This window comes from Carcharodon carcharias (genome assembly GCF_017639515.1).
Source record: "Carcharodon carcharias isolate sCarCar2 chromosome 33 unlocalized genomic scaffold, sCarCar2.pri SUPER_33_unloc_1, whole genome shotgun sequence".
NCBI lineage: Eukaryota > Metazoa > Chordata > Chondrichthyes > Lamniformes > Lamnidae > Carcharodon > Carcharodon carcharias.
The window spans coordinates 3,908,316-3,933,107 of NW_024470690.1; the positions used below are offsets into that span (position 1 = coordinate 3,908,316).

General features: G+C 50.2%; 1 protein-coding gene across 1 annotated transcript; it reads right to left on the reverse strand.

Moving 5' to 3' along the window:
- Nucleotides 1–1,600: 1,600 nt before the first annotated feature.
- Nucleotides 1,601–23,770, reverse strand: LOC121274154 (rhomboid-related protein 4-like). Its single transcript, XM_041181334.1, has 3 exons — nucleotides 23,218–23,770; nucleotides 18,498–18,627; nucleotides 1,601–1,961 (listed from the first exon to the last, which is right to left on the reverse strand). Exons 1-3 carry the CDS (start codon nucleotides 23,768–23,770, stop codon nucleotides 1,601–1,603), a joined length of 1,044 nt encoding a protein of 347 aa, XP_041037268.1.
- Nucleotides 23,771–24,792: the final 1,022 nt, after the last annotated feature.

Here is a 24,792-nt window from a genome sequence, read left to right on the forward strand (position 1 = left end):
CGAGGTGAATATTATCAATTTTGGAAGGTCTAATACAGGCAGGAATTACACAGTAAATGGCAGAACCCTTAAGTGCATCGACGAGGAGAGGGATCTGGGTGTACAGGTCCACAGGTCACTGAAAGTGGCAGCGCAGGTGGATAAGGTAGTCAGGAAGGCATGTGGCATGCTTGTCTTCATTGGCAGGGGTATTGAGTATAAAAGCTGGGAAGTCATGCTGCAGCTCTGTAGAACCTTGGTTAGGCCACACTTGGAATATTGCGTGCAATTCTGCTCGCCACATTACCAGAAGGATATGGAGGCATTGGAGAGAGTGCAGAGGAGGTTTACCAGGATGCTGCTTGGTCTGGAGATTATTAGCTATGAGAAGAAGTTGGAGAAACTCAGATTGTTCTCACTAGAGCGACGGAGATTGAGGGGTGACTTGATAGAAGTTTACAAAATTATGAGTGGCATGGACAGAGTAGATAGTCAGAAGCTTTTTCCCAGGGTGGAAGAGTCAATTACTAGGGGGACATAGATTTAAAGTGAGAGGAGAAAACTATAGAGGAGATGTGCGGGGCAAGTATTTTACACAGAGGATAGTGAGTGTCTGGAATGCGCTGCCAGAGGAGGTGGTGGAAGCAGGTACGATAGTGGTGTTTAAGAGGCAGCTTGACAAATACATGAATAGGATGGGGATAGAGGGATACGGACCCCGGAAGTGCAAAATGTTTTAGTTGACGGGCAATATGATCGGCGCAGGCTTGGAGGGCCGAAGGGCCTGTTTCTGTGCTGTACTTTTCTTTGTTCTTTGTTCTTTGATATAGTTAAGTGAGAAGCTAGATAAACACATGCGGGAGAAAGGAATAGAGGGATTCGATGGTAGATTTAGATGGGGAAAAGTAGAAGGAGGGTCAAGTGGAGCATAAACATCAGCATGGACTGGATGGGCTGAATGGCCTGTGTCTGTGCCATGTATCTTGCGTGGTCCTGTGTGACATGTAAAAAATGTAGATTATATGCACACAAATATACAAGGTGCACATAATCATACAACACACACAGAATATAAACACAGAAATATGTAGTGCACACACACACACACACACACACACACACACAAATATACAATATACACACACCAACATACCACACAACGCACAAGCATACAATCAGCAAAAACATATACAGGATTGGTTTATCTCCCTCCCTGGGGACACCCATTGTAACTCCTTCACCCCCCCCAGATCCTCAAAACCCACTGTCACCCCACCCCAGGGGCAGCTAACTCAACGCAGACCGGGGATGGGATTAGGCCTCCTCCAGCCTATCAGAGCTGGGCTCCTCCCAGCCTTGGATGGAGATTGGGCCCCGCTAACATTCCAGTTGTGGATCGAACAATCCAGATCCTCGGTCGATTCCAGGACACAAAACAAACACTTCCCTCGGAAAAAGATATCAATTGCCCCCCCGGTCCCATACACACCATCCCCCCCCTCCACCTCAAAGTCCCTGAAGCCCAGCACCAACCATCGCCCACCCCCAACCCAATCCATGCCCAGCGCCTCATTACATCTCAGACCAAGGAGTGGTTTGGAAGCTCCACAAAGGAGGCCATTCAGCCCGTCGTGGCCATGCTGGCTCCGTGGAAAGGGATTGAAGGGGAATGGAAACTCATTGCGGGCGGCCGGGACGAGACGAGCTGATTACCAATAACGCCGACAACCCAGCCACTTGGGGCCCGAGTGAACGTTTGTGGAAAGAAACGCGCCACGAGCAGCGGGACAAGTCGAGGCGCCATGAACCCACCTCTCTCGAACTCCTGGTCCTGACACGTACACAGTGAATGGTGGCAGCACTCCATGAAGCGCACATTACCATATTCTTTGCCTGTAAACCAATTAATTATCATCTTCAGGGGTCCTTTCACATAGGCTAGGCCAACCAGAATGCCTGCTAAGTGGCCAACGAAAGAAGATCTAAAGTTAACAGAAATAAAACAAGCAGTCTTCATGGAACTTGCAACTTAGATATCAATAAATATATATCTAGTGTGTAACACATTATGGACACATAAAATGGCACTGGACCCCAGTGTTATACAGTGACAGACCCGTCCCCACCAGTACTGGACCCCAGTGTTATACAGTGACAGACCCGTCCCCACCAGTACTGTACCCCAGTGTTATACAGTGACAGACCCGTCCCCACCAGTACTGTACCCCAGTGTTAAACAGAGACAAACCTGTCCCCACCAGTACTGTACCCCAGTGTTATACAGTGACAGACCCGTCCCCACCAGTACTGTACCCCAGTGTTATACAGTGACAGACCTGTCCCCACCAGTACTTTACCCCAGTGTTATACAGTGACAGACCCTTCTGCACCAGTACTGTACCCCAGTGGAAAATGATAACAGACCCATCCCCACCAGTACTGTACCCCAGTGTTATACAGTGACATACCTATCCCCAACAGTATTGTACCCCAGTGTTATACAGTGACAGACCTGTCCCCAACAGTATTGTACCCCAGTGTTATACAGTGACAGACCCATCTGCACCAGTACTGTACCCCAGTGTTATACAGTGACAGACCCATCCCGACTGGTACTGTACCCCAGTGTTATACAGTGACAGACCCGTCTGCACCAGTATTGTATCCCAGTGCTATACAGTGACAGATCTGTCCCCACCAATACTGTACCCCAGTGTTATACAGTGACAGACCATTCCCACCAGTACTGTACCCCAGTGTTATACAGAGACAGACCTGTCCCCACTGGTACTGTACCCCAGTGTTATACAGTGACAGACCTGTCCCCACCACTACTGTACCCCAGTGTTATACAGTGATAGACCTGTCAACACCAGTACTGTACCCCAGTGTTATAAAGTGACAAACCTGTCCCCACCAGTACTGTACCCCAGTGTTATACAGTGACAGACCCGTCCCCACCAGTACTGTACCCCAGTGTTATACAGTGACAGACCCGTCCCCACCTGTACTGTACCCCAGCGTTATACAGTGACAGACCTGTCCCCACCAGTACTGTACCCCAGTGTTAAACAGTGACAGACCGGTCCCCACCAGTACTGTACCCCAGTTTTATAAAGTGACAGACCCGTCCCCAGCAGTACTGTACCCCAGTGTTATACAGAGACAGACCCATCCCGACTGGTACTGTACCCCAGTGTTATACAGTGACAGACCCATCTGCACCAGTACTGTATCCCAGTGCTATACAGTGACAGACCTGTCCCCACCAATACGGTACCCCAGTGTTATACAGTGACAGACCATTCCCACCAGTACTGTACCCCTTTGTTATACAGAGACAGACCCATCCCCACTGGTACTGTGCCCCAGTGTTATACAGTGACAGACCTGTCCCCACCAGTACTGTACCCCAGTGTTATACAGTGACAGACCTGTCCCCACCAGTACTGTACCCCAGTGTTATACAGTGACAGACCCGTCCCCACCAGTACTGTACCCCAGTGTTATACTTTGACAGACCTGTCCCCACCAGTACCGTACCCCAGTGTTATACAGTGACAGACCTGTCTGCACCAGTACTGTACCCCAGTATTATACAGTGACTGACCTGTCCCCACCAATACTGTACCCCAGTGTTATACAGTGACAGACCATTCCCACCTGTACTGTACCCCAGTGTTATACAGTGACTGACCTGTCCCCACCAATACTGTACCCCAGTGTTATACAGTGACAGACCATTCCCACCAGTGCTGTACCCCAGTGTTATACAGTGACAGACCATTCCCACCAGTAATGTACCCCAGTGTTATACAGAGACAGACCCATCCCCACTGGTACTGTACCCCAGTGTTATACAGTGACAGACCCATCCCCACCAATACTGTACCCCAGTTTTATACAGTGACAGTCCCATCCCCACCAGTACTGTACCCCAGTGTTATAGAGTGACAGACCTGTCACCACCAGTACTGTACCCCAGTGTTACACAGTGACAGACCCTTCCCCACCAGTACTGTTACCCAGTGTTATACAGTGACAGACCTGTCCCCACCAGTACTGTACCCCAGTGTTATATAGTGACAGACCCGCCCCCCACCCGTACTCTATCCCAGTGTCATACAGTGACAGACCTGTCCCCACCAGTACTGTACCCCAGTGTTATACAGTGACAGACCTGTCCCCACCAGTACTGTAACCCAGTGTTATACAGTGACAGACCCGCCCCCACCAGTACTATACCCCAGTGTTATACAGTGACAGACCTGTCCCCACCAATGATGTACCCCAGTGTTATACAGTAACAGACCCATCCTCACCAGTACTGTACCCCAATGTTATACAGTAACAGACCCATCCCCACCAGTACTGTACCCCAGTGTTATACAGTGACAGACCCGTCTCCACCATTACTGTACCCCAGTGTTATACAGTGATAGACCTGTCAACACCAGTACTGTACCCCAGTGTTATAAAGTGACAAACCTGTCCCCACCAGTACTGTACCCCAGTGTTATACAGTGACAGACCCGTCCCCACCAGTACTGTACCCCAGTGTTATACAGTGACAGACCCGTCCCCACCTGTACTGTACCCCAGCGTTATACAGTGACAGACCTGTCCCCACCAGTACTGTACCCCAGTGTTAAACAGTGACAGACCGGTCCCCACCAGTACTGTACCCCAGTTTTATAAAGTGACAGACCCGTCCCCAGCAGTACTGTACCCCAGTGTTATACAGAGACAGACCCATCCCGACTGGTACTGTACCCCAGTGTTATACAGTGACAGACCCATCTGCACCAGTACTGTATCCCAGTGCTATACAGTGACAGACCTGTCCCCACCAATACGGTACCCCAGTGTTATACAGTGACAGACCATTCCCACCAGTACTGTACCCCTTTGTTATACAGAGACAGACCCATCCCCACTGGTACTGTGCCCCAGTGTTATACAGTGACAGACCTGTCCCCACCAGTACTGTACCCCAGTGTTATACAGTGACAGACCTGTCCCCACCAGTACTGTACCCCAGTGTTATACAGTGACAGACCCGTCCCCACCAGTACTGTACCCCAGTGTTATACTTTGACAGACCTGTCCCCACCAGTACCGTACCCCAGTGTTATACAGTGACAGACCTGTCTGCACCAGTACTGTACCCCAGTATTATACAGTGACTGACCTGTCCCCACCAATACTGTACCCCAGTGTTATACAGTGACAGACCATTCCCACCTGTACTGTACCCCAGTGTTATACAGTGACTGACCTGTCCCCACCAATACTGTACCCCAGTGTTATACAGTGACAGACCATTCCCACCAGTGCTGTACCCCAGTGTTATACAGTGACAGACCATTCCCACCAGTAATGTACCCCAGTGTTATACAGAGACAGACCCATCCCCACTGGTACTGTACCCCAGTGTTATACAGTGACAGACCCATCCCCACCAATACTGTACCCCAGTTTTATACAGTGACAGTCCCATCCCCACCAGTACTGTACCCCAGTGTTATAGAGTGACAGACCTGTCACCACCAGTACTGTACCCCAGTGTTACACAGTGACAGACCCTTCCCCACCAGTACTGTTACCCAGTGTTATACAGTGACAGACCTGTCCCCACCAGTACTGTACCCCAGTGTTATATAGTGACAGACCCGCCCCCCACCCGTACTCTATCCCAGTGTCATACAGTGACAGACCTGTCCCCACCAGTACTGTACCCCAGTGTTATACAGTGACAGACCTGTCCCCACCAGTACTGTAACCCAGTGTTATACAGTGACAGACCCGCCCCCACCAGTACTATACCCCAGTGTTATACAGTGACAGACCTGTCCCCACCAATGATGTACCCCAGTGTTATACAGTAACAGACCCATCCTCACCAGTACTGTACCCCAATGTTATACAGTAACAGACCCATCCCCACCAGTACTGTACCCCAGTGTTATACAGTGACAGACCCGTCTCCACCATTACTGTACCCCAGTGTTATAAAATGACAGACCCCTCCCCACCAGTACTGTACCCCAGTGGTATACATTGAAAGACTTGTCCCCGTCAGTGCTGTACCCCAGTGGTATACATTGAAAGACTTGTCCCCGCCAGTGCTGTACCCCAGTGGTATACAGTGACACACCCGTCCCCACCAGTACTGTACACTAGTGCTATACAGTGACAGACCTGTCCCCACCGTACTGTATCCCAGTGTTACACAGTGACAGACCCGTCCCCACCAGTACTATACCCCAGTGTTATACAGTGACAGACCCGTCCCCACCAGTACTGTACCTCAGTGTTATACAGTGATTGACCCGTCCCCACCAGAACTGTACCCCAGTGTTATACAGTGACAGACCCGTCCCCACCAGTACTATACCCCAGTGTTATACAGTGACAGACCTGTCCCCAACTGTACTGTACGCCAGTGTTATACAGTGACAGACCTGTCCCCAACAGTACTGTACCCCAGTCTTATACATTGACAGACCTGTCCCCACCAGTACTGTACCCCAGTGTTATACAGTGACAGACCCGTCCCCACCAGTACTGTACTCCAGTGTTATACAGTGACAGACTCGTTCCCAGCCAGTCTGTACCCCAGTGTTATACAGTGACCGACCTGTCCCCACCAGTACTGTACGCCAGTGTTATACAGTGACAGACCTGTCCCCACCAGTACTGTACTCCAGTGTTATACAGTGACAGACCCACCCCCACCAGTACTATACCCCAGTGTTATACAGTGACAGACCTGTCCCCACCAGTACTGTATCCCAGTGTTATACAGTGACAGACTCGTTCCCAGCCAGCCTGTACCCCAGTGTTATACAGTGACAGACCTGTCCCCACCAGTACTGTACCCCAGTGTTATACAGTGACATACCCATCTCCACCAGTACTGTACCCCAGTGTTATACAGTGACAGACCTGTCCAGTCTATTACTGTACCCCAGTGTTATACATTGACAGACCTCTCCCCACTAGAACTGTACCCCTTTGTTATACAGTGGCAGACCCATACCCACTGTACTGTACCCCAGTGTTATACGGTGACAGCCCTGTCCCCACCAGTACTGTACCCCAGTGTTATACAGTGACAGACCTGTCCCCACCAGTACTGAACCCCAGTGTTATACAGTGACAGACCTGTCCCCACCAGTACTGAACCCCAGTGTTATACAGTGACAGACCTGTCCCCACTAGAACTGTAGCCCTTTGTTATACAGTGACAGACCCATACCCACTGTACTGTACCCCAGTGTTATACAGTGACTGCCCTGTCCACACCAGTACTGTACCCCAGTGTTATACACTGACAGACCTGTCCCCACTAGAACTGTAGCCCTTTGTTATACAGTGACAGACCCATACCCACTGTACTGTACCCCAGTGTTATACAGTGACTGCCCTGTCCCCACCAGTACTGTACCCCAGGGGTAGCTACTTCCGTTGTATAGGGTATTGGTGAGACCACATCTCTCGTACTGTGTCGTATTGTAGTATTGGTCTCCTTATTTAAAGAAAGGTGTAAATGCATTGGATGCAGTTCAGAGAAGGTTTACTAGACTAATAGCAGGATTGAGTGGGTTGTTTTATGAGGAAAGGGTGGATGGGTTCGGAATTTATCCGCTGGTGTTTAGAAGGGTAAGAGGGAACTTCATTGAAACCTTTAAGATCCTGAGGGGTCTTGACAGGGTGGATGTGTAGAGGATGTCTCCTCTTGTGGGGGAATCTAGAACTAGGGGTCACTGTTTAAAAATAAGGGGGTCACCCATTTAAGACAGAGGTGAGGAGAAATTTTTGTAACAAAGGGTTTGTGAGTGTTTGGGCTCTCTCCTCAAAAGACAGTGGAAGCAGAGCCTTGGAATACTTTAAACGCAGAGCTGTAGCTGTCCTGGGAGTGTTTGATGGGGACAGTGTAGAGGGTGTTTACTCTGTATCTAACCCCGTGCTGTACCTGCCCTGGGAGTGTTTGATGGGGACAGTGTAGAGGGTGTTTACTCTGTATCTAACCACGTGCTGTACCTGCCCTGGGAGTGTTTGATGGGGACAGTGTAGACGGAGCTTAACTCTGTATCTAACCCTGTGCTGACCCTGTCCTGGGAGTGTTTGATGCTAACACTGGGGATGTATTTAACTGAGGTGATGAGGATGCCCACATGTTGGAGATCTGGTGAGAGATCCAGGTCGCTTATTTTCAAATGAAATGCCAATGATGCCAAATGTGCAAATATGGGCCTTTGTCATGATTAAGGCCCCTCGGTGCCTCAATCCCACCCCGATGAGCTGGCGACCAATCAAAGTCAAGCAGCTCTGCATGGCTCGGCAGAGCTAGTGGGAGGCAGTGGCTTCTGCTGGTAATGCACCCAGCAGTGACTCCGGGTTGCCGAGGGAGATGGGCACAACTGTGTCATGGCGGGAGGCAATCAGGGTAGAGGGGAGCATGCAATACTCAGCCGTGGCTCTTGGAAAGCCCCCACCCTCTTCCCCATGCCCTTGAATGAGGGAAACACCCCTCCCCCCACGCCCGGGAAGCAACCCCGTTAATGTTTGTTCTTTGGGTTTCCCATTTGCTGGGGCCTCATCCTGCTCTCCCTTGTCCACCATACGAGAAGCCCAAAATGTCCACCTTCACAGGGTTTATTTGTGGCCTTCCCGGGGGTGTGGCTGTGGGCATTAATTACCCACTTAAGGACCTCACTTGGCAGAGGGGCCTGTAGGCCCTTCATCAGCCTTGCTGCCCCTCGGCTTAATTGGGGCAGAGGCAGCTACCACCCTCTCGCTTGATTAACTGCCCCCTGCTGACAGCAAACCTGCCTTGGTGGAGGGTATTTAATCCCACCACTGGGCCTGTGAAATGGAAACTGGTTCCGCTATTCACAGCCCTCACCACGATAAGCACTAATTATACATCTTGACTGATGTACCTAGAGAGTTGGCCTGCTGTCTGTGATGCTTGAATAACAGGGGGAATGTTAAAAACAAAAAAACTGCGGATGCTGAAAATCCAAAACAAAAACAGAATTACCTGGAAAAACTCAGCAGGTCTGGCAGCATCGGCGGAGAAGAAAAGAGTTGACGTTTCGAGTCCTCATGACCCTTTGACAGAACTTGCGTTCGAGTCCAAGAAAGAGTTGAAATATACTTTCTTGGACTCGAACGCAAGTTCTGTCGAAGGGTCATGAGGACTCGAAACGTCAACTCTTTTCTTCTCCACCGATGCTGCCAGACCTGCTGAGTTTTTCCAGGTAATTCTGTTTTTGTGTGGGGGAATGTTCGTACAATTAAGGACAAGTGCTTTTCTCGCAAACACCCCAACAGAACTGATTGTATTTCTGTCCTTCCCGCGACCTGAACTATCCCCGAAACCGTTGGATTCGAGTCAGTAACACCTTCGACTGTAAAAATCAAGCCAGCCCGATTGTAGTGGTTTGTGAATGTAGTTCAGATGCTCAGTTATTGGGTCATTGGCTAGGGTTAAATGAATGCTGTGGAGTGAATGGGAGAGCTGACCCCTCCCCCCACTCCGACACTGCCCCAGATCGTCGCCAGGTTGAAGAATGTTTATTTGCCCCCTTTGTGATTGACATTTCTGGTGATGACGAATGGTCAGTGCTTTATTCCTGACGTTGACAGCTGTCTGGGTTGAACGGGGGGTTGTTGTAAGTGTTGGGGCCTGTGGGACCTACGTAAATACTCCTGCTTCCCGTGTGCCATGGTTGGTTTGCCCAATGTCCTTCCACTGTCTGGCGCCCAGTGCTGCCACTGTGCCAGGTCGCCAGTGTCCAATCCGAGCTCACAACTTAAAGGCAGCTGTGCCTCAGTGGGTCACCCCATCACCTCTGGGTCAGGAGGTTGTGCTTTGGAATCCCACTGCAGGAACCTGAGCACAAAGTCCAGGTCGACACCCCCCACAACCAGTGCTGGCTGAGTGCTGCACTGTCAGCGGTGCTGTCTCGCTGATGAAACTGACCTCTCAGGTGGATGTAAAAGATCCCATGGCCACGTCTGGAAGGAGACTGGGCGGAATGCTCGCCGCTGTTCCAGACCTGATATTTATCACTCATCACCTGGCCATTCTCGGATTGCATTTTTTGGGCTCTTACTGTGCACAAATTGGCTGCTGCATTTCCTACATTACAACAGTCACTCCACTGGGGAAGCTCATCATGGGCTGTAAAGCGCTTTGGGAGGTCCTGGGGTTGGGAGAGATACTATCGCAATGAAAGCCTTTCTTTCAATTTGTCCAACCTATCCTGCCTGAGACTGGTCCCCCTCAACGGGCGACTGGGTCAAATTCTAGCTCCTCACTTCCCCAAGGGTGTCACACGGGTCTACAAGAGGAAAGGCCCACCACCAACTTTCTCAAGACCAACAGATGTTGACCTTGCTAACCACACTGACACTCTGTAAATGGAAATTCCTACACGAGGCCTGTGGAGTAAAGGGTTAACATCAGAAGCGTACATGAGGCTAATGTAATAATGATGTCAGATCACATGACTGAAATGTCAGGGAAGTTGGAAAGATGAGAAGCTCCAGCTTCATGCAGAGGTCCAAATGTGTAAATATCCGCTGTAAATAAAAAGTAATGGTTTTAAGAAACTACAGACTACAGCAGCACGCTTTGGGAGAAGAGACAATCCCTAAAATCCCCATCTAGAGCCCAGCCACACAATGAAACATGGTGGCAGCGAGTCATAGACCCACGAATCTCAAGAAGAAGATACAGGGCTGGCAAGGAAAGAGAGCCTCGAAGGAGGGAAGAAAAAATAAAAAATTAAGACTCACCAAGATGTTGGAGCATCACGGGAACAGCAGATACAAGCTGAGACACAGACCCAGGGATCAGACAGCAGTGAGCACAGGCGCCAAGCAGCAAGGAGCAGCACAGAAGCAGGGACAATCCCAGGGCTCAGCAGAAACATGGAATCCAAACAACCACTCCAAGAACCATTTCAGGGTGCAGAAGGCTTGCAACAGGCCCTGAACAGGGACGACTGGAGAAAAAGGTGCACAAGGTACAGAACCGCTCCAGGATTACACCAAAAAGATCAAAAAGACCAGGGCGGTACACTATTTTATGCAGTAGAGTCCATCGCTGACAATGTGATAGCAAGGCAGGGGTCTGATGAGTCTTTAACTTCTTATCGATAAGCCCTGCAAGCTTTCAATTCTCATTTCAGCATCTGTCAGAATCTAACAATAGAGTGGGTTAGAGTTAATAAAAGAAAGCAGAGACCAGATGAAAACATGGATCCATTCATCAACAATATCTATAGGCTGGCTGGAATTATCTTAAAGGAATCTTAAAGGACGAGCTGATTCATGACAGGATTGTAGTCGGGGTCCTAGACGAAGCATTATCAGAACTCTGGCAGACAAGAGAGGGGTTTAACACTGGCGAAAGCAGTGCAGGTTGCAAGGCAAACAAAACTCAGGAAACAGAATCGGGCGTTTGTTAGCGGGGAACGAGAGGTCCCATGGAGAAGATCGAGTGAGACCACTCAGTTTGTATGCCATAGGAGAGAACGCGTGGCAAAGCAGAAGCCCACCAAAACTGGGGAAATTGTACCAACCATCCACTTTGAAATGTTTTCAGTGAGGTGGGAACAAACTGCACTGTGGAATTATAGGCCGCTTCAAAACTACTTGTCGCTCGAAAATGTTGACAACCTGTAAAGAGAGGGAGAAAATTTTAAAACAGGACCACAAAGAAGAAGTGGTAGAACCACAAGCAAAGGAAGTAACCTTCCTGGGGGAGGTCAATGTTACTGAAAACAAGTGGAGTATAAAACTCGAAGTGGATGGACACCCCACCGAGTTTAAAACTAGACACAGGAGCAGGGGTTTCAGTTTTATCAGATGAAGTCAAATGGCTCAATGAGATTACATTGTAACCCTCATCTATCAAATTACAAAGTCCTTGTGGAACAACTTTAAAAGTTAAATCATAGCAAATGTAAAATATAAAGACCGAAAAATCTTCAAACCTCTCAATGTCATTCAAAATCAAGAATGCTCTCTACTAAAGCAGGAAGGCGTGCTGAAAACTAAAACTAACCTGTGAAGTGGATGAAGTTGCTGATGAGTATTACAGTAGCACATTGCAAAACTAATTTCCAAAATTGTTTACAGGCCTTGGGAAGTTAAAGACCAAGAGCCATATCACCCCATGGGCTGATGCTAAACCAATTTGCCTCCATATCACCCACTCTCGGACAAAGTCAAGGGAGAAATCAAAAATACAGCAGCAAAGGGTTATCTCACCCGTTACCATGCTAACAAAATGGTGTTCAGGAATGGTCACAGTCCCAAAGCCAAATGGCTCCAAAAGGATCTACATGGATTTAACCCAACTGAAGAAATCAGTGGAATTTGAAATCATCCCTTTAGCCTCAGTGGGTAAGAGTCTTGCCAAACTGATCAAGGGTATTTTATTCATCAAACTGGATGCAAACAGTGGGTTTTGACAGTTGCCTCTGGACAAAGAATCCACGTTGCTGACCACATTTATAATACCGTTCGGTCATTATTGTTTCAATAGGTTTGGAATAGAGTCCACTCCAGAAATTTTCCAGGGAATAATGTCCCACATTCTGGAAGGCATGGGAGGAGTGATATTCCATATGGATGACATACTTATACATGGCTTCATGAGAGAAGAGCATGATCGCAGGGTCAGAGCCTGAGAGTCTCAGAGGGCACAGGCTGAACGTTGAATGATAAATGCGAGGTTGCCAAGCCCATGGTTAAGTCTTGGGGTCACATGGTACAAGCCACTGGAATCACAGTTGATCCACAAAAAAACATCAGTAATCAGAGAATATTCACAACCCAGGAACGTTACTGAATTTCAATGGTCAACCAAGTAGGGAAGTTCCTACCAAATTTAGCAGAGGTCAATGAGCCCTTGAGACAGCGTAGAGAGGGAGAAACCATTCCTGCTCACAAACGGATCATGAACCAGAGGGCACAGTTTTAAAGTGATTTGAAAAAGAAGCAAACACGAGGTGAGAAACAATTTTTTCACACAGCGAGCAGTTAGGGTTTGGGATGCACTGCCTGGAAGTGTGGAGGAGGCAAGTTCAATCGAGGCTGGATGATTATCTAAACAGGAACAATGTGCAGGGTTATGGGGAAAAGGCAGGAGTTTGGCACTAAGTTAAAATGCTCGGAGAGCCAGTGCAGACATGACGGGCTGAATGGCCTCCTTCTACACTGTAACAATTCTGTGCAACAGTTTTTGAGGCAGGGGCAACAGTGGTGCTGGAATGTGGACCAGAAAAATGCTTTAGAAAGGATTAAACAACTTTTAATCTCTTCTGAAATCTTGGCACGTTACCACCCAAAATGACTGACCATAGTAGCAGCAGATGCATCGACTCTAGGTCTGGGGGCAATATTATTTCACGTGCAGAGAGAAGGCAAGTGCAGACCAGTCTACTAAGCCTCTGGGCCACTAACAGAAACAGAACAACGATATGGCACAATAGAAAAAGGAGCATTGGCATCAATGTGGGTGTATGAAAAATGCTCAGACCATCTTATGGGATTATGTTTCAAAATCAAAACTCACCATAAACCATTAGTCTCTCTTCTATACATTGAAGGAAATTGCAAAGATGCCACCCAGAATCAACAGTTCAGATTAAGATTGATGAGTTATAACTCCATCATAGAGTATTTGCAAGGGAAGTGTGAGGAACTAAGACCTCACACTGTCATGTTTTTATAAAATATATATAGCTATCCTCATGACTATTTCAAAAATCTTAAAAACTGAACAAAGATTCTTCAAATGGCTGAATTCATGTCTGCCTGTGATCACCCCTTGAACAAAAGGAGCTGCCTGACAGTACCAGGGAAACTCGCATATCGTTATCTCTGGGGAGCCACTAATGACCCCCTGTGGACTGCACAGGCCAAACTCAAAGCGAGCTATACAAAGACCATCTGCGTTTCATAACCCAGGCTGGCCAACCTAAACATGCTCGTCTGCTAAGGCAAAGGGCCCTCATATTCTTAATGGATGAGAGATTTAACAATCCCAGAGCCCCAGATGAGGAATACACATCCATTGTCAAAGACAGTGTGGAGAGGTGAGAGTCATGTGGCCTCTGGCTTGTGCAACCAGTAATATTGCCTTGTTGAGCTGAAACGCTTAGTCTGTTGTTTACAATCTGGCTGGCAGCCTAACAGAAACATAGCCCTGCCCAGGCCGAACACCTAGCCCCATCTATGTTGCTTCTGCTGGAAGTTCCATACCATTGCCTACAGGATTAGTTCATCTCTGCATGCCTACCTTATCATGTGAAGTCAACACCATTGGAAAAGTAAATTATACAGCATTGGTTCTCAACCCACTGGCCTCTGTTAAGGATTGCCTCATTGGTCAAAGAACAAAGAATAAAGAAAAGTACAGCACAGGAACAGGCCCTTTGGCCCTCCAAGCCTGCGCCAATCATATTGCCCGTCAACTAAAACATTTTGCACTTCCGGGGTCCGTATCCCTCTATTCCCATCCTATTCATGGATTTGTCAAGCTGCCTCTTAAACACCACTATCGTACCTGCTTCCACCACCTCCTCTGGCAGCGCATTCCAGACACTCACTACCCTCTGTGTAAAATACTTGCCCCACACATCTCCTCTATAGTTTTCTCCTCTCACCTTAAACCAATGTCCCCTAGTAATTGACTCTTCCACCCTGGGAAAAAGTTTCTGTCTATCTACTCTGTCCATGCCACTCATAATTTTGTAAACTCTTATCAAGTCGCTCCTCAATCTCCGTCGCTCTAGAGAGAACAATCTGAGTTTCTCCAACCTCTCCTCATAGCTAATAACCTCCAGACCAGGCAACATCCTGGTAAACCTCCTCTGCACCCTCTCCAATGCCTCCATATCCTTCTTACCATGTGGTGACCAGAATTGCGCGCAATATTCCAAGTGTGGCCTAACCAAGGTTCTATACAGCTGCAGCATGACTTCACAGCTTTTATACTCAATACCCCTGCCAATGAAGGCAAGCATGCCACATGCCTTCTTGATACCTTATCCACCTGCGTTGCCACTTTCAGTGACCTGTGGACCTGTACACCCAGATCCCTCTGCCCGCCATGCACTTAAGGGTTCTGCAATTGCCTGTATTAGACCTTCCAAAATGCATTACCTCGCATTTGTCCGGATTAAATTCTATCTGCCATTTCTCTGCCCAAGTGTCCAACTGATCTATATCCCGTTGTATCCTTTGATAATCCTCTTCACTATCTGCAACTCCTCCAACCTTAGTGTCATCTGCAAACTTAGTAATTAGCCCAGTTACATTTTCCTCCAAATCATTTATATATACTACAAACAGCAAAGGTCCCAGCACTGATCCCTGCAGAACTCCACTAGTCACAGCTCTCCATTCAGAAAAGCACCCTTCCACTGTTACCCTCTGTCTTTTTTGACCAAGCCAATTTTATATCCATCTTGCCAGCTCACCTCTGATCCCATGCGACTTTACCTTCTGTAACAGTCTGCCATGAGGGACCTTGGAGAAGATCGAGTGAGATCACTCAGTTTGTATGCCATAGGAGAGAACGCGTGGCAAAGCAGAAGCCCACCAAAACTGGGGAAATTGTACCAACCATCCACTTTGAAATGTTCCAAGTGTGGCCTAACCAAGGTTCTATACAGCTGCAGCATGACTTCCCAGCTTTTATACAAATGTTGTCAAAGGCCTTACTGAAATCCATGTATATAACATCCACTGCCCTTCCATCGTCGATCATCTTTGTCACTGCCTCAAAAAACTCAATCAAGTTAGTGAGATACGACCTCCCCTTCACAAAACCATGCTGCCTCTCACTAATACACCCATTTGCTTCCAAATGGTAGTAAATCCGGTCATGAAGAATCTTCTCCAATAATTTCTCTACCATTGACGTAAGGCTCACCGGCCTGTAATTTCCTGGATTATCCCTGCTACCCTTCTTAAACAATGGAACAACATTGGCCATTCTCCAGTCCTCTGGGACCTCACTCGTAGCCAGTGAGGATGCAAAGATTTCTGTCAAGGCTCCAGCAATCTCCTCCCTTGCCTCCCTCAGTACTCTGGGGTAGATCCCACCTGGCTCTGGGGACTTATCCACCTTAACGTTCTTCAAGATGTCTAGCACCTCCTCTTTTTTGATCTCAATATGATCCAGGCTTTCTACACACTCTTCCCTGGTCTTTGACTCTGGAACCCATGTGAACCAATGTTTATTTTCTCTGTGGCCTCTGTACTGTAAAACCTTCTTTTCTCAATCCCTCTCTGTACTGTCTGAATGTGGAGGTGACATTGCAACCCTCCCTCCCACATTTTGAACGTGTGCAAATAAACTAACCCTTTGAGTTCATCTCATCTTGAGTTTATTGTGGGGTTATTAATAGAAAATTGGATCATTCCAAAACTGAGGGGTTGAGAAGCGGTGGTAGCTTATAAAGAGGGAAACAAATCAAAAACACCTTTCAGTTTGTGGACGGGTAATAAGAGGAGAAATTAGTGCTGTTTAAATTAACCCCCCTCTCCTGTCCATAACAGAAGTATCAAACAATCACACACTTTCATCAGAAGGGACCAGACAAGAGGGTTTACACTTTGTTGAGGAGGTTGAAGCATGTACAACCTTAATCACTCAGCACTTAGCAGCTACTGCACAAAAGTTGCAGGGATTAAAATAAGTCCAGCAAGGTGATGAAGAATGTCTCCAAGTCTGAGAATATTGTCTGGAAGGATGGCCAGACAATATCCTCACTAACCTGATACCACAGCAGTACACTGAACAGCGCAAGCCCCTCACAGTCACTGACGACTTCGTAGTCTTCAACGAGAGAATAATCATTCCGGGAACACTTCAGCTTGATCTTCTTCAAGGAGCCCACCAAGGCTAGCTCAGCAGCACAACAATCATCCTGGTGGCCAGGCAAGTATAGAAGGAATTACTTCAAACTGTCCTACTTGTGCTGAAAGTAGCCAAGAGCAAAAAGAAGCACCATTTACCGTCTACATTTCCTTCAGGGCCGTGGGAGTGCCTGGGAATGGAGTTAGTTGAATTTAAGAGAAAAACATCCTTATTGTCATCGATTACTACTCGCGGTGGATTGAAGTGTTCCGACTGCACAGTATCACAGCAGGAGCAGTAATCCAGTCCCTGAAGAGAACCCATGCAACACAATGCATCCCGGACAGCGTAGTGTCCGATAATAGCTGGCAATCTGCGAATGAGCTGGTCCCCAAATTCGCAAACGAATATGGCTTCATTCACGTAACCAGTTCACCTCGCTACCCTCAAGTGAATGGAGAAGCTGAGAGAGCGATACAAGCCGTCAAAGATTTATTGGAGAAAAGCAAAGAGATTAATCTAGCTGTTCAGAGTAATTGATGCTTAGCACTACAAAATCAGAGTTACAAACGGGTCGGACATTAAGAACGGAGCTTCTATCCCTAAAAACAAAAGACTCAAACCCAATATCACCATGAGAAGCCATGACAGGGTCAAACAGTGTGAAGATGAACAGAGAAGCTACCAGGCTCAGAACTTTAATCACAGACATGGAGCGCGTGAGTTAGCAGTGCTGCAGCCCAGGGACAGAGTGCGGGTCTGAGACCAACAGAAGGAAGGGACAATCATTGAAAAAGCTCTACAACCAAGATCGTCCAGGATTGAGACAGACCAGGGCATCATAAGGAAAAACTGCAGCGCCTTAATATCCTTGGAGAGAAAGCCAATAGAAACCTGGGCTTACTGCTCCGATGCTGATGAGGAAGAAGGAAGGCTCACTACAGGCTACAGCCACCACTGGGGAGATCACTCACACCGGCAGAAGGGGGATTACAGAATATCCTCAACCTCAACAGGAGAGCAGCACCAGGTCAGGGAGATTGGTCAAAGCACCTCAGAGACTAACCCTGTGAAGGCTGAGACTTGGTGGGGAGATGTAGGAGTGTGTAAATATGATGGGGATAAAGACTTGGTGGGGGAGGGGACGGAATGTAGAAGAAAGGGTTAACATCAGAAGCATACATGGTACTGGTGCAATAATGATGTCAAATCACATGGCAGAAGTAAGGGAGATCTGGCAGGAGGAGAAACTCAAGTGTCATGTGGAAATACTTGCTGTAAGCAAAGAGTAATGGAACTACAGACTCAAGCAGCATACTTTGGGAGAACAGACAATCCCCAGAACACCCCCCCGTCTAGACCCCTACCACACAACAAAACGGTGCCAAGTTGGCATAAGTCTGCCCATGCACCATCGCCCCTAATTCAACTCACTGATAAGGAGCACGGGGACCAAATTCCAGACTGGCTCGTCTAAGAAATGATTCGCCAGAGTGTCAAGTCCTGACACCATGAGCGTGTTCTTTAAGCCAACAAGATGAGCAGCACTACTTGGACCCAATACCATGGGCTGGGAAGAGGTTCCTGTATCAGTGTCGATACGAAGGGGTAGGGGATATTTTACCTTGGGGACAGTAAATGAATAAGGATAAGTTCCGCCCAGCAGGCATCCCTTCTTTTGATTTGGAATGGGCCTGGGATGTCTCCGTCAGCGCTATGACCATTGTTGATCACCTTGAGTGCAAAGAGAATGCCTGTGGGAGAGACAAAAGCACAGCAACACTATCAAATGCACAGGCAGTTTGCACCTCCCTCCCATCTTTATAACATGTCGGTATCTCGGCAGTGTTACTTTCCCAGAACTCTTTACTGGCTGCTTGAACATGACCTGAGATTCTCTCTTTCCTTCTTTAACCCAGTCAGCACCATTTCTCATTTCTGAGTCTGTTTATCCCACACCGAAAGTGGCGTCTTTCTCAATTTCAGTTTGTTCTCAGCCTCTTCGTGCCTCCCTGAATCTGCCCTTGGTTCCCTTTGTAACGTAACATTTTTGTACCTTCCAAACTCCATATTGAAATAACTACCTGCTGAATTACAGTAACCAAATTCTCATTCCATCCCGAGTCAATCTTTCCAAATCCTGTTGTGTCCCAGTTGGGCTAATCTGTCTTGTATTAAATCAACCCAATTTTACATTAGCGTACCCCACTCTCCGATACTCTGTGTACCCCACTCTCCGATACCCTGTGTACCCCACCCTCCGATACCCTGTGTACCCCACTCTCCGATACCCTGTGTACCCCACCCTCCGATACCCTGTGTACCCCACTCTCCGATACACTGTGTACCCCACCCTCCGATACCCTGTGTACCCCACCCTCCGATACCCTGTGTACCCCACTCTCCGATACCCTGTGTACCCCACCCTCCAATACCCTGTGTACCCCACTCTCCGATACACTGTGTACCCCACTCTCCGATAACCTGTGTACCCCACCCTCCGATACCCTGTGTACCCCACTCTCCGATACACTGTGTACCCCACCCTCCGATACTCTGTGTACCCCACTCTCCAATACCCTCTGTACCCCACTCTCTGATACTTTGTATACCCCACTCTCTGATAAACTGTGTACCCCACTCTCCAACACCCTCTGTACCCCACTCTCCAATACCCTCTTTAATCCACTCTCCAATATCCTATGTACCCTAGTCTCCAATAACCTATGTACCCCACTCTCCGATACCCTGTATATCCCACCCTCCGATACCCTGTGTATCCCACTCTCTGATACCCTGTATATCCCACCCTCCGATACCCTGTGTACCCCACTCTCCGATACCCTGTATATCCCACCCTCCGATACCCTGTGTATCCCACTCTCTGATACTCTGTGAATCGCACTCTCTGATATTCTGTATATCCCACACTTTGATACCCTGTGTACCCCACTCTCTGATGCCCTCTGTCCCCTTTCCGATGCCCTCTGTCCCCTTTCCGATGCCCTCTGTCCCCACTCTCCAATGCCCTCTGTCTCCTCTCTCTGACGCCCTCTGTCCCCACTCTCTGATGCCCTCTGTCCCCACTCTCCGATGCCCTCTGTCTCCTCTCTCTGACGCCCTCTGTCTCCTCTCTCTGATGCCCTCTGTCCCCACTCTCTGACGCCCTCTGTCCCCACTCTGATGCCCTCTGTCCCCTCTCTCTGATGCACTCTGTCCCCACTCTCCGATGCCCTCTGTCTCCTCTCTCTGACGCCCTCTGTCCCCACTCTCTGATGCCCTCTGTCTCCTCTCTCTGATGCCCTCTGTCCCCTCTCTCTGATGCCCTCTGTCCCCACTCTCCGATGCCCTCTGTCTCCTCTCTCTGACGCCCTCTGTCCCCACTCTCTGATGCCCTCTGTCCCCACTCTCCGATGCCCTCTGTCTCCTCTCTCTGATGCCCTCTGTCCCCTCTCTCCGATGCCCTCTGTCCCCACTCTCCGATGCCCTCTGTCCCCACTCTCCGATGCCCTCTGTCTCCTCTCTCTGACGCCCTCTGTCCCCTCTCTCCGATGCCCTCTGTCCCCACTCTCCGATGCCCTCTGTCCCCACTCTCCGATGCCCTCTGTCTCCTCTCTCTGACGCCCTCTGTCTCCTCTCTCTGACGCCCTCTGTCTCCTCTCTCTGACGCCCTCTGTCCCCACTCTCTGATGCCCTCTGTCCCCACTCTCCGATGCCCTCTGTCCCCACTCTCCGATGCCCTCTGTCCCCACTCTCTGATGCCCTCTGTCCCCTCTCTCTGACGCCCTCTGTCCCCACTCTCTGATGCCCTCTGTCCCCACTCTCCGATGCCCTCTGTCCCCACTCTCCGATGCCCTCTGTCTCCTCTCTCTGATGCCCTCTGTCCCCTCTCTCCGATGCCCTCTGTCCCCTCTCTCCGATGCCCTCTGTCCCCACTCTCCGATGCCCTCTGTCCCCACTCCGATACCTTCTGTCCCCTCTCTCCGATGCCCTCTGTCCCCACTCTCCGATGCCCTCTGTCCCCTCTCTCCGATGCCCTCTGTCCCCTCTCTCTGATGCCCTCTGTCCCCACTCTGATGCCCTCTGTCCCCTCTCTCCGATGCCCTCTGTCCCCTCTCTCTGATGCCCTCTGTCCCCACTCTGATGCCCTCTGTCCCCTCTCTCTGATGCCCTCTGTCCCCACTCTGATGCCCTCTGTCCCCTCTCTCCGATGCCCTCTGTCCCCTCTCTCTGATGCCCTCTGTCCCCACTCTCCGATGCCCTCTGTCCCCTCTCTCTGATGCCCTCTGACCCCACTCCGATGCCCTCTGTCCCCTCTCTCCGATGCCCTCTGTCCCCTCTCTCTGATGCCCTCTGTCCCCACTCTGATGCCCTCTGTCCCCTCTCTCCGATGCCCTCTGTCCCCACTCTCCGATGCCCTCTGTCCCCTCTCTCCGATGCCCTCTGTCCCCTCTCTCTGATGCCCTCTGTCCCCACTCTGATGCCCTCTGTCCCCTCTCTCTGATGCCCTCTGTCCCCTCTCTCCGATGCCCTCTGTCCCCTCTCTCTGACGCCCTCTGTCCCCACTCTGATGCCCTCTGTCTCCTCTCTCTGATGCCCTCTGTCCCCTCTCTCTGATGCCCTCTGTCCCCTCTCTCCGATGCCCTCTGTCCCCACTCTCTGATGCCCTCTGTCCCCTCTCTCCGACGCCCTCTGTCCCCACTCTCTGATGCCCTCTGTCCCCACTCTCCGATGCCCTCTGTCCCCTCTCTCCGATGCCCTCTGTCCCCACTCTCTGATGCCCTCTGTCCCCTCTCTCCGACGCCCTCTGTCCCCACTTTGATGCCCTCTGTCTCCTCTCTCCGATGCCCTCTGTCCCCACTCTCTGGTGCCCTCTGTCCCCTCTCTCCGACGCCCTCTGTCCCCACTCTCTGATGCCCTCTGTCCCCACTCTCTGATGCCCTCTGTCCCCACTCTCCGACGCCCTCTGTCCCCACTCTCTGATGCCCTCTGTCCCCACTCTCTGATGCCCTCTGTCCCCTCTCTCTGATGCCCTCTGTCCCCACTCTCTGATGCCCTGTGTACTCCACTTTCTGATGCCCTCTGTCCCCACTCTCCGATGCCCTCTGTCCCCACTCTCTGATGCCCTCTGTCTCCTCTCTCTGATGCCCTCTGTCCCCTCTCTCTGATGCCCTCTGTCCCCTCTCTCTGATGCCCTCTGTCCCCACTCTGATGCCCTCTGTCCGCTCTCTCTGATGCCCTCTGTCCCCACTCTCTGATGCCCTGTGTACTCCACTTTCTGATGCCCTCTGTCCCCTCTCTCTGATGCCCTCTGTCCCCACTCTGATGCCCTCTGTCCCCTCTCTCTGACGCCCTCTGTCCCCACTCTCTGATGCCCTGTGTACTCCACTTTCTGTCGCCCTCTGTCCCCACTCTCTGATGCCCTGTGTACTCCACTTTCTGATGCCCTCTGTCCCCTCTCTCTGATGCCCTCTGTCCCCACTCTGATGCCCTCTGTCCCCTCTCTCTGATGCCCTCTGTCCCCACTCTCTGATGCCCTCTGTCCCCACTCTCTGATGCCCTCTGTCCCCACTCTGATGCCCTCTGTCCCCTCTCTCTGATGCCCTCTGTCCCCACTCTGATGCCCTCTGTCCCCTCTCTCTGATGCCCTCTGTCCCCACTCTCCGATGCCCTCTGTCCCCTCTCTCTGATGCCCTCTGTCCCCACTCTGATGCCCTCTGTCCCCTCTCTCTGATGCCCTCTGTCCCCTCTCTCTGATGCCCTCTGTCCTCACTCGATGCCCTCTGTCCCCTCTCTCTGATGCCCTCTGTCCCCTCTCTCTGATGCCCTCTGTCCCCACTCTCCGATGCCCTCTGTCTCCTCTCTCTGACGCCCTCTGTCCCCTCTCTCCGATGCCCTCTGTCCCCACTCTCCGATGCCCTCTGTCCCCTCTCTCTGATGCCCTCTGTCCCCTCTCTCTGATGCCCTCTGTCCCCACTCTCCGATGCCCTGTGTACTCCACTTTCTGATGCCCTCTGTCCCCTCTCTCCGACGCCCTCTGTCCCCTCTCTCTGATGCCCTCTGTCCCCACTCCGATACCTTCTGTCCCCTCTCTCCGATGCCCTCTGTCCCCACTCTCTGATGCCCTCTGTCCCCACTCTCTGATGCCCTCTGTCCCCTCTCTCCGATGCCCTCTGTCTCCTCTCTCTGACGCCCTCTGCCCCCATTCTCCGACGCCCTCTGCCCCCATTCTCCGATGCCCTCTGCCCCCATTCTCCGATGCCCTCTGCCCCATTCTCTGATGCCCTGTGAACCCCATTCTCTGATGCCCTGTGTACCCGGCCCACCACAAGCAGCGACAGTACCTGAGAAGCCTACAGCGCAGTCCATGTTGAATCTCTCAGTTAGAAGGCAGGCGAGGGCCGCTTTGATCGACAGGTAGGTGAGGCCTGTCAGGATGCCAAAGGTGAAGGTGGAGAACATGAACCGGGCACTGCCAATCCTGCGCTCCATCCTGCTGCCCTTCCAGACCAGGGAGGCCATGTTGAAGCCCAGGTGGTCGACGTCAATGTGGTGCAGGGGTGCCAGGAGGAGGCGCTGCCACTCGCAGGAGTAGAAGGTGGTGTTGACACTGAGGCAAACCTCTGCCACGTTGAGTTCCGGGGCAAGGAATATGAACATGTTGAGGATGATGATGGCCAGGGTGATGGGGGGAATTCCCTTTGTTTCAATGAAGAGCAGGATGATGAAGATTATGTAGCTGCCCAGTAATTCCTCCATTGAACATTTTCTGACGCTGCTTGACGCCGGAGATGTCGGGCTATATTCCCTCAGTGCCCTTTGTAACAGTCCAGAGTCTGCACGGGAAAGATAGATTGCGCTATTCAAACAGGGGAACGCCGTGAAGAATGGAGCCATCTCGGGCTGAGAGAAAGGCTTTTTTCAGGGTGACCTGCCGCGCCTCACACAACGACAGCCAACTTCCTTCCCATGTGGGACAGCATATTGTGCACAGCAAGATCCCACCAGCGGCAGCCCTTTCCTTTCTCTGGCTTAATGAGGGGAGCGCTGGCCCAAGACCCTGGGGAGAACTCCCCTGCCCTCCGTCATACAACGCCAAGGGAGACAGGGCCTTGGCAAGGCTTCACCCAACAAGAGGGCACCTCCGGCTCCCTCGCTCCTCCTCACCGCACCCAACCCCAATGCCAGTGCTTCTCCTGCTACACTGGGAGGGTGTCGGCCTGGATTAAGGCAGTGGGTTTGCCCCGGGAGTGTAAACTAACAACAGGAGGCGGTGGAAACCAACAACAGGACAAAAAACCCCCACCCATCTCTGTCTGTACAGAACCTGGGCAGGTTTGGAACCAATAATCCCCATGGTCACTGAGATGACACTCTGAACACATCAACAAGGCCAAGGTAAACTCATCAATCTCCAGCCAGGTCTCCGCTCATCTGCTGCTGTAAACATGTCCACACGCAGGACTCTGTCAGCTCCAGACTCGCCTTTTCCAACACTCGTCAGGTCCACTTCCATTTGCAACAGTTGGATAGTTCAGCACATCAAAAAACTCTGTCCTTACTCACACACACACCATCCAAGTTCTGTTCTAACTCACACTCACACCATCCAAACTCTGTCCTTACTCACACTCACACCATCCAAAAATCTGTCATTACTCACACTCACATCATCCAAACTCTGTCCTTACTCACACTCACACCATCCAAACTCTGTCCTTAGTCACACTCACACCATCCAAACTCTGTCATTACTCACAATCACACCATCCAAAACTCTGTCCAAACTCATACTCACACCATCCAAACACTGTTCTAACTCACACTCACATCATCCAAACTCTGTCCTTACTCACACTCACATCATCCAAACTCTGTCCTCACTCACACTCACACCATCCAAACTCTGTCCTTACTCA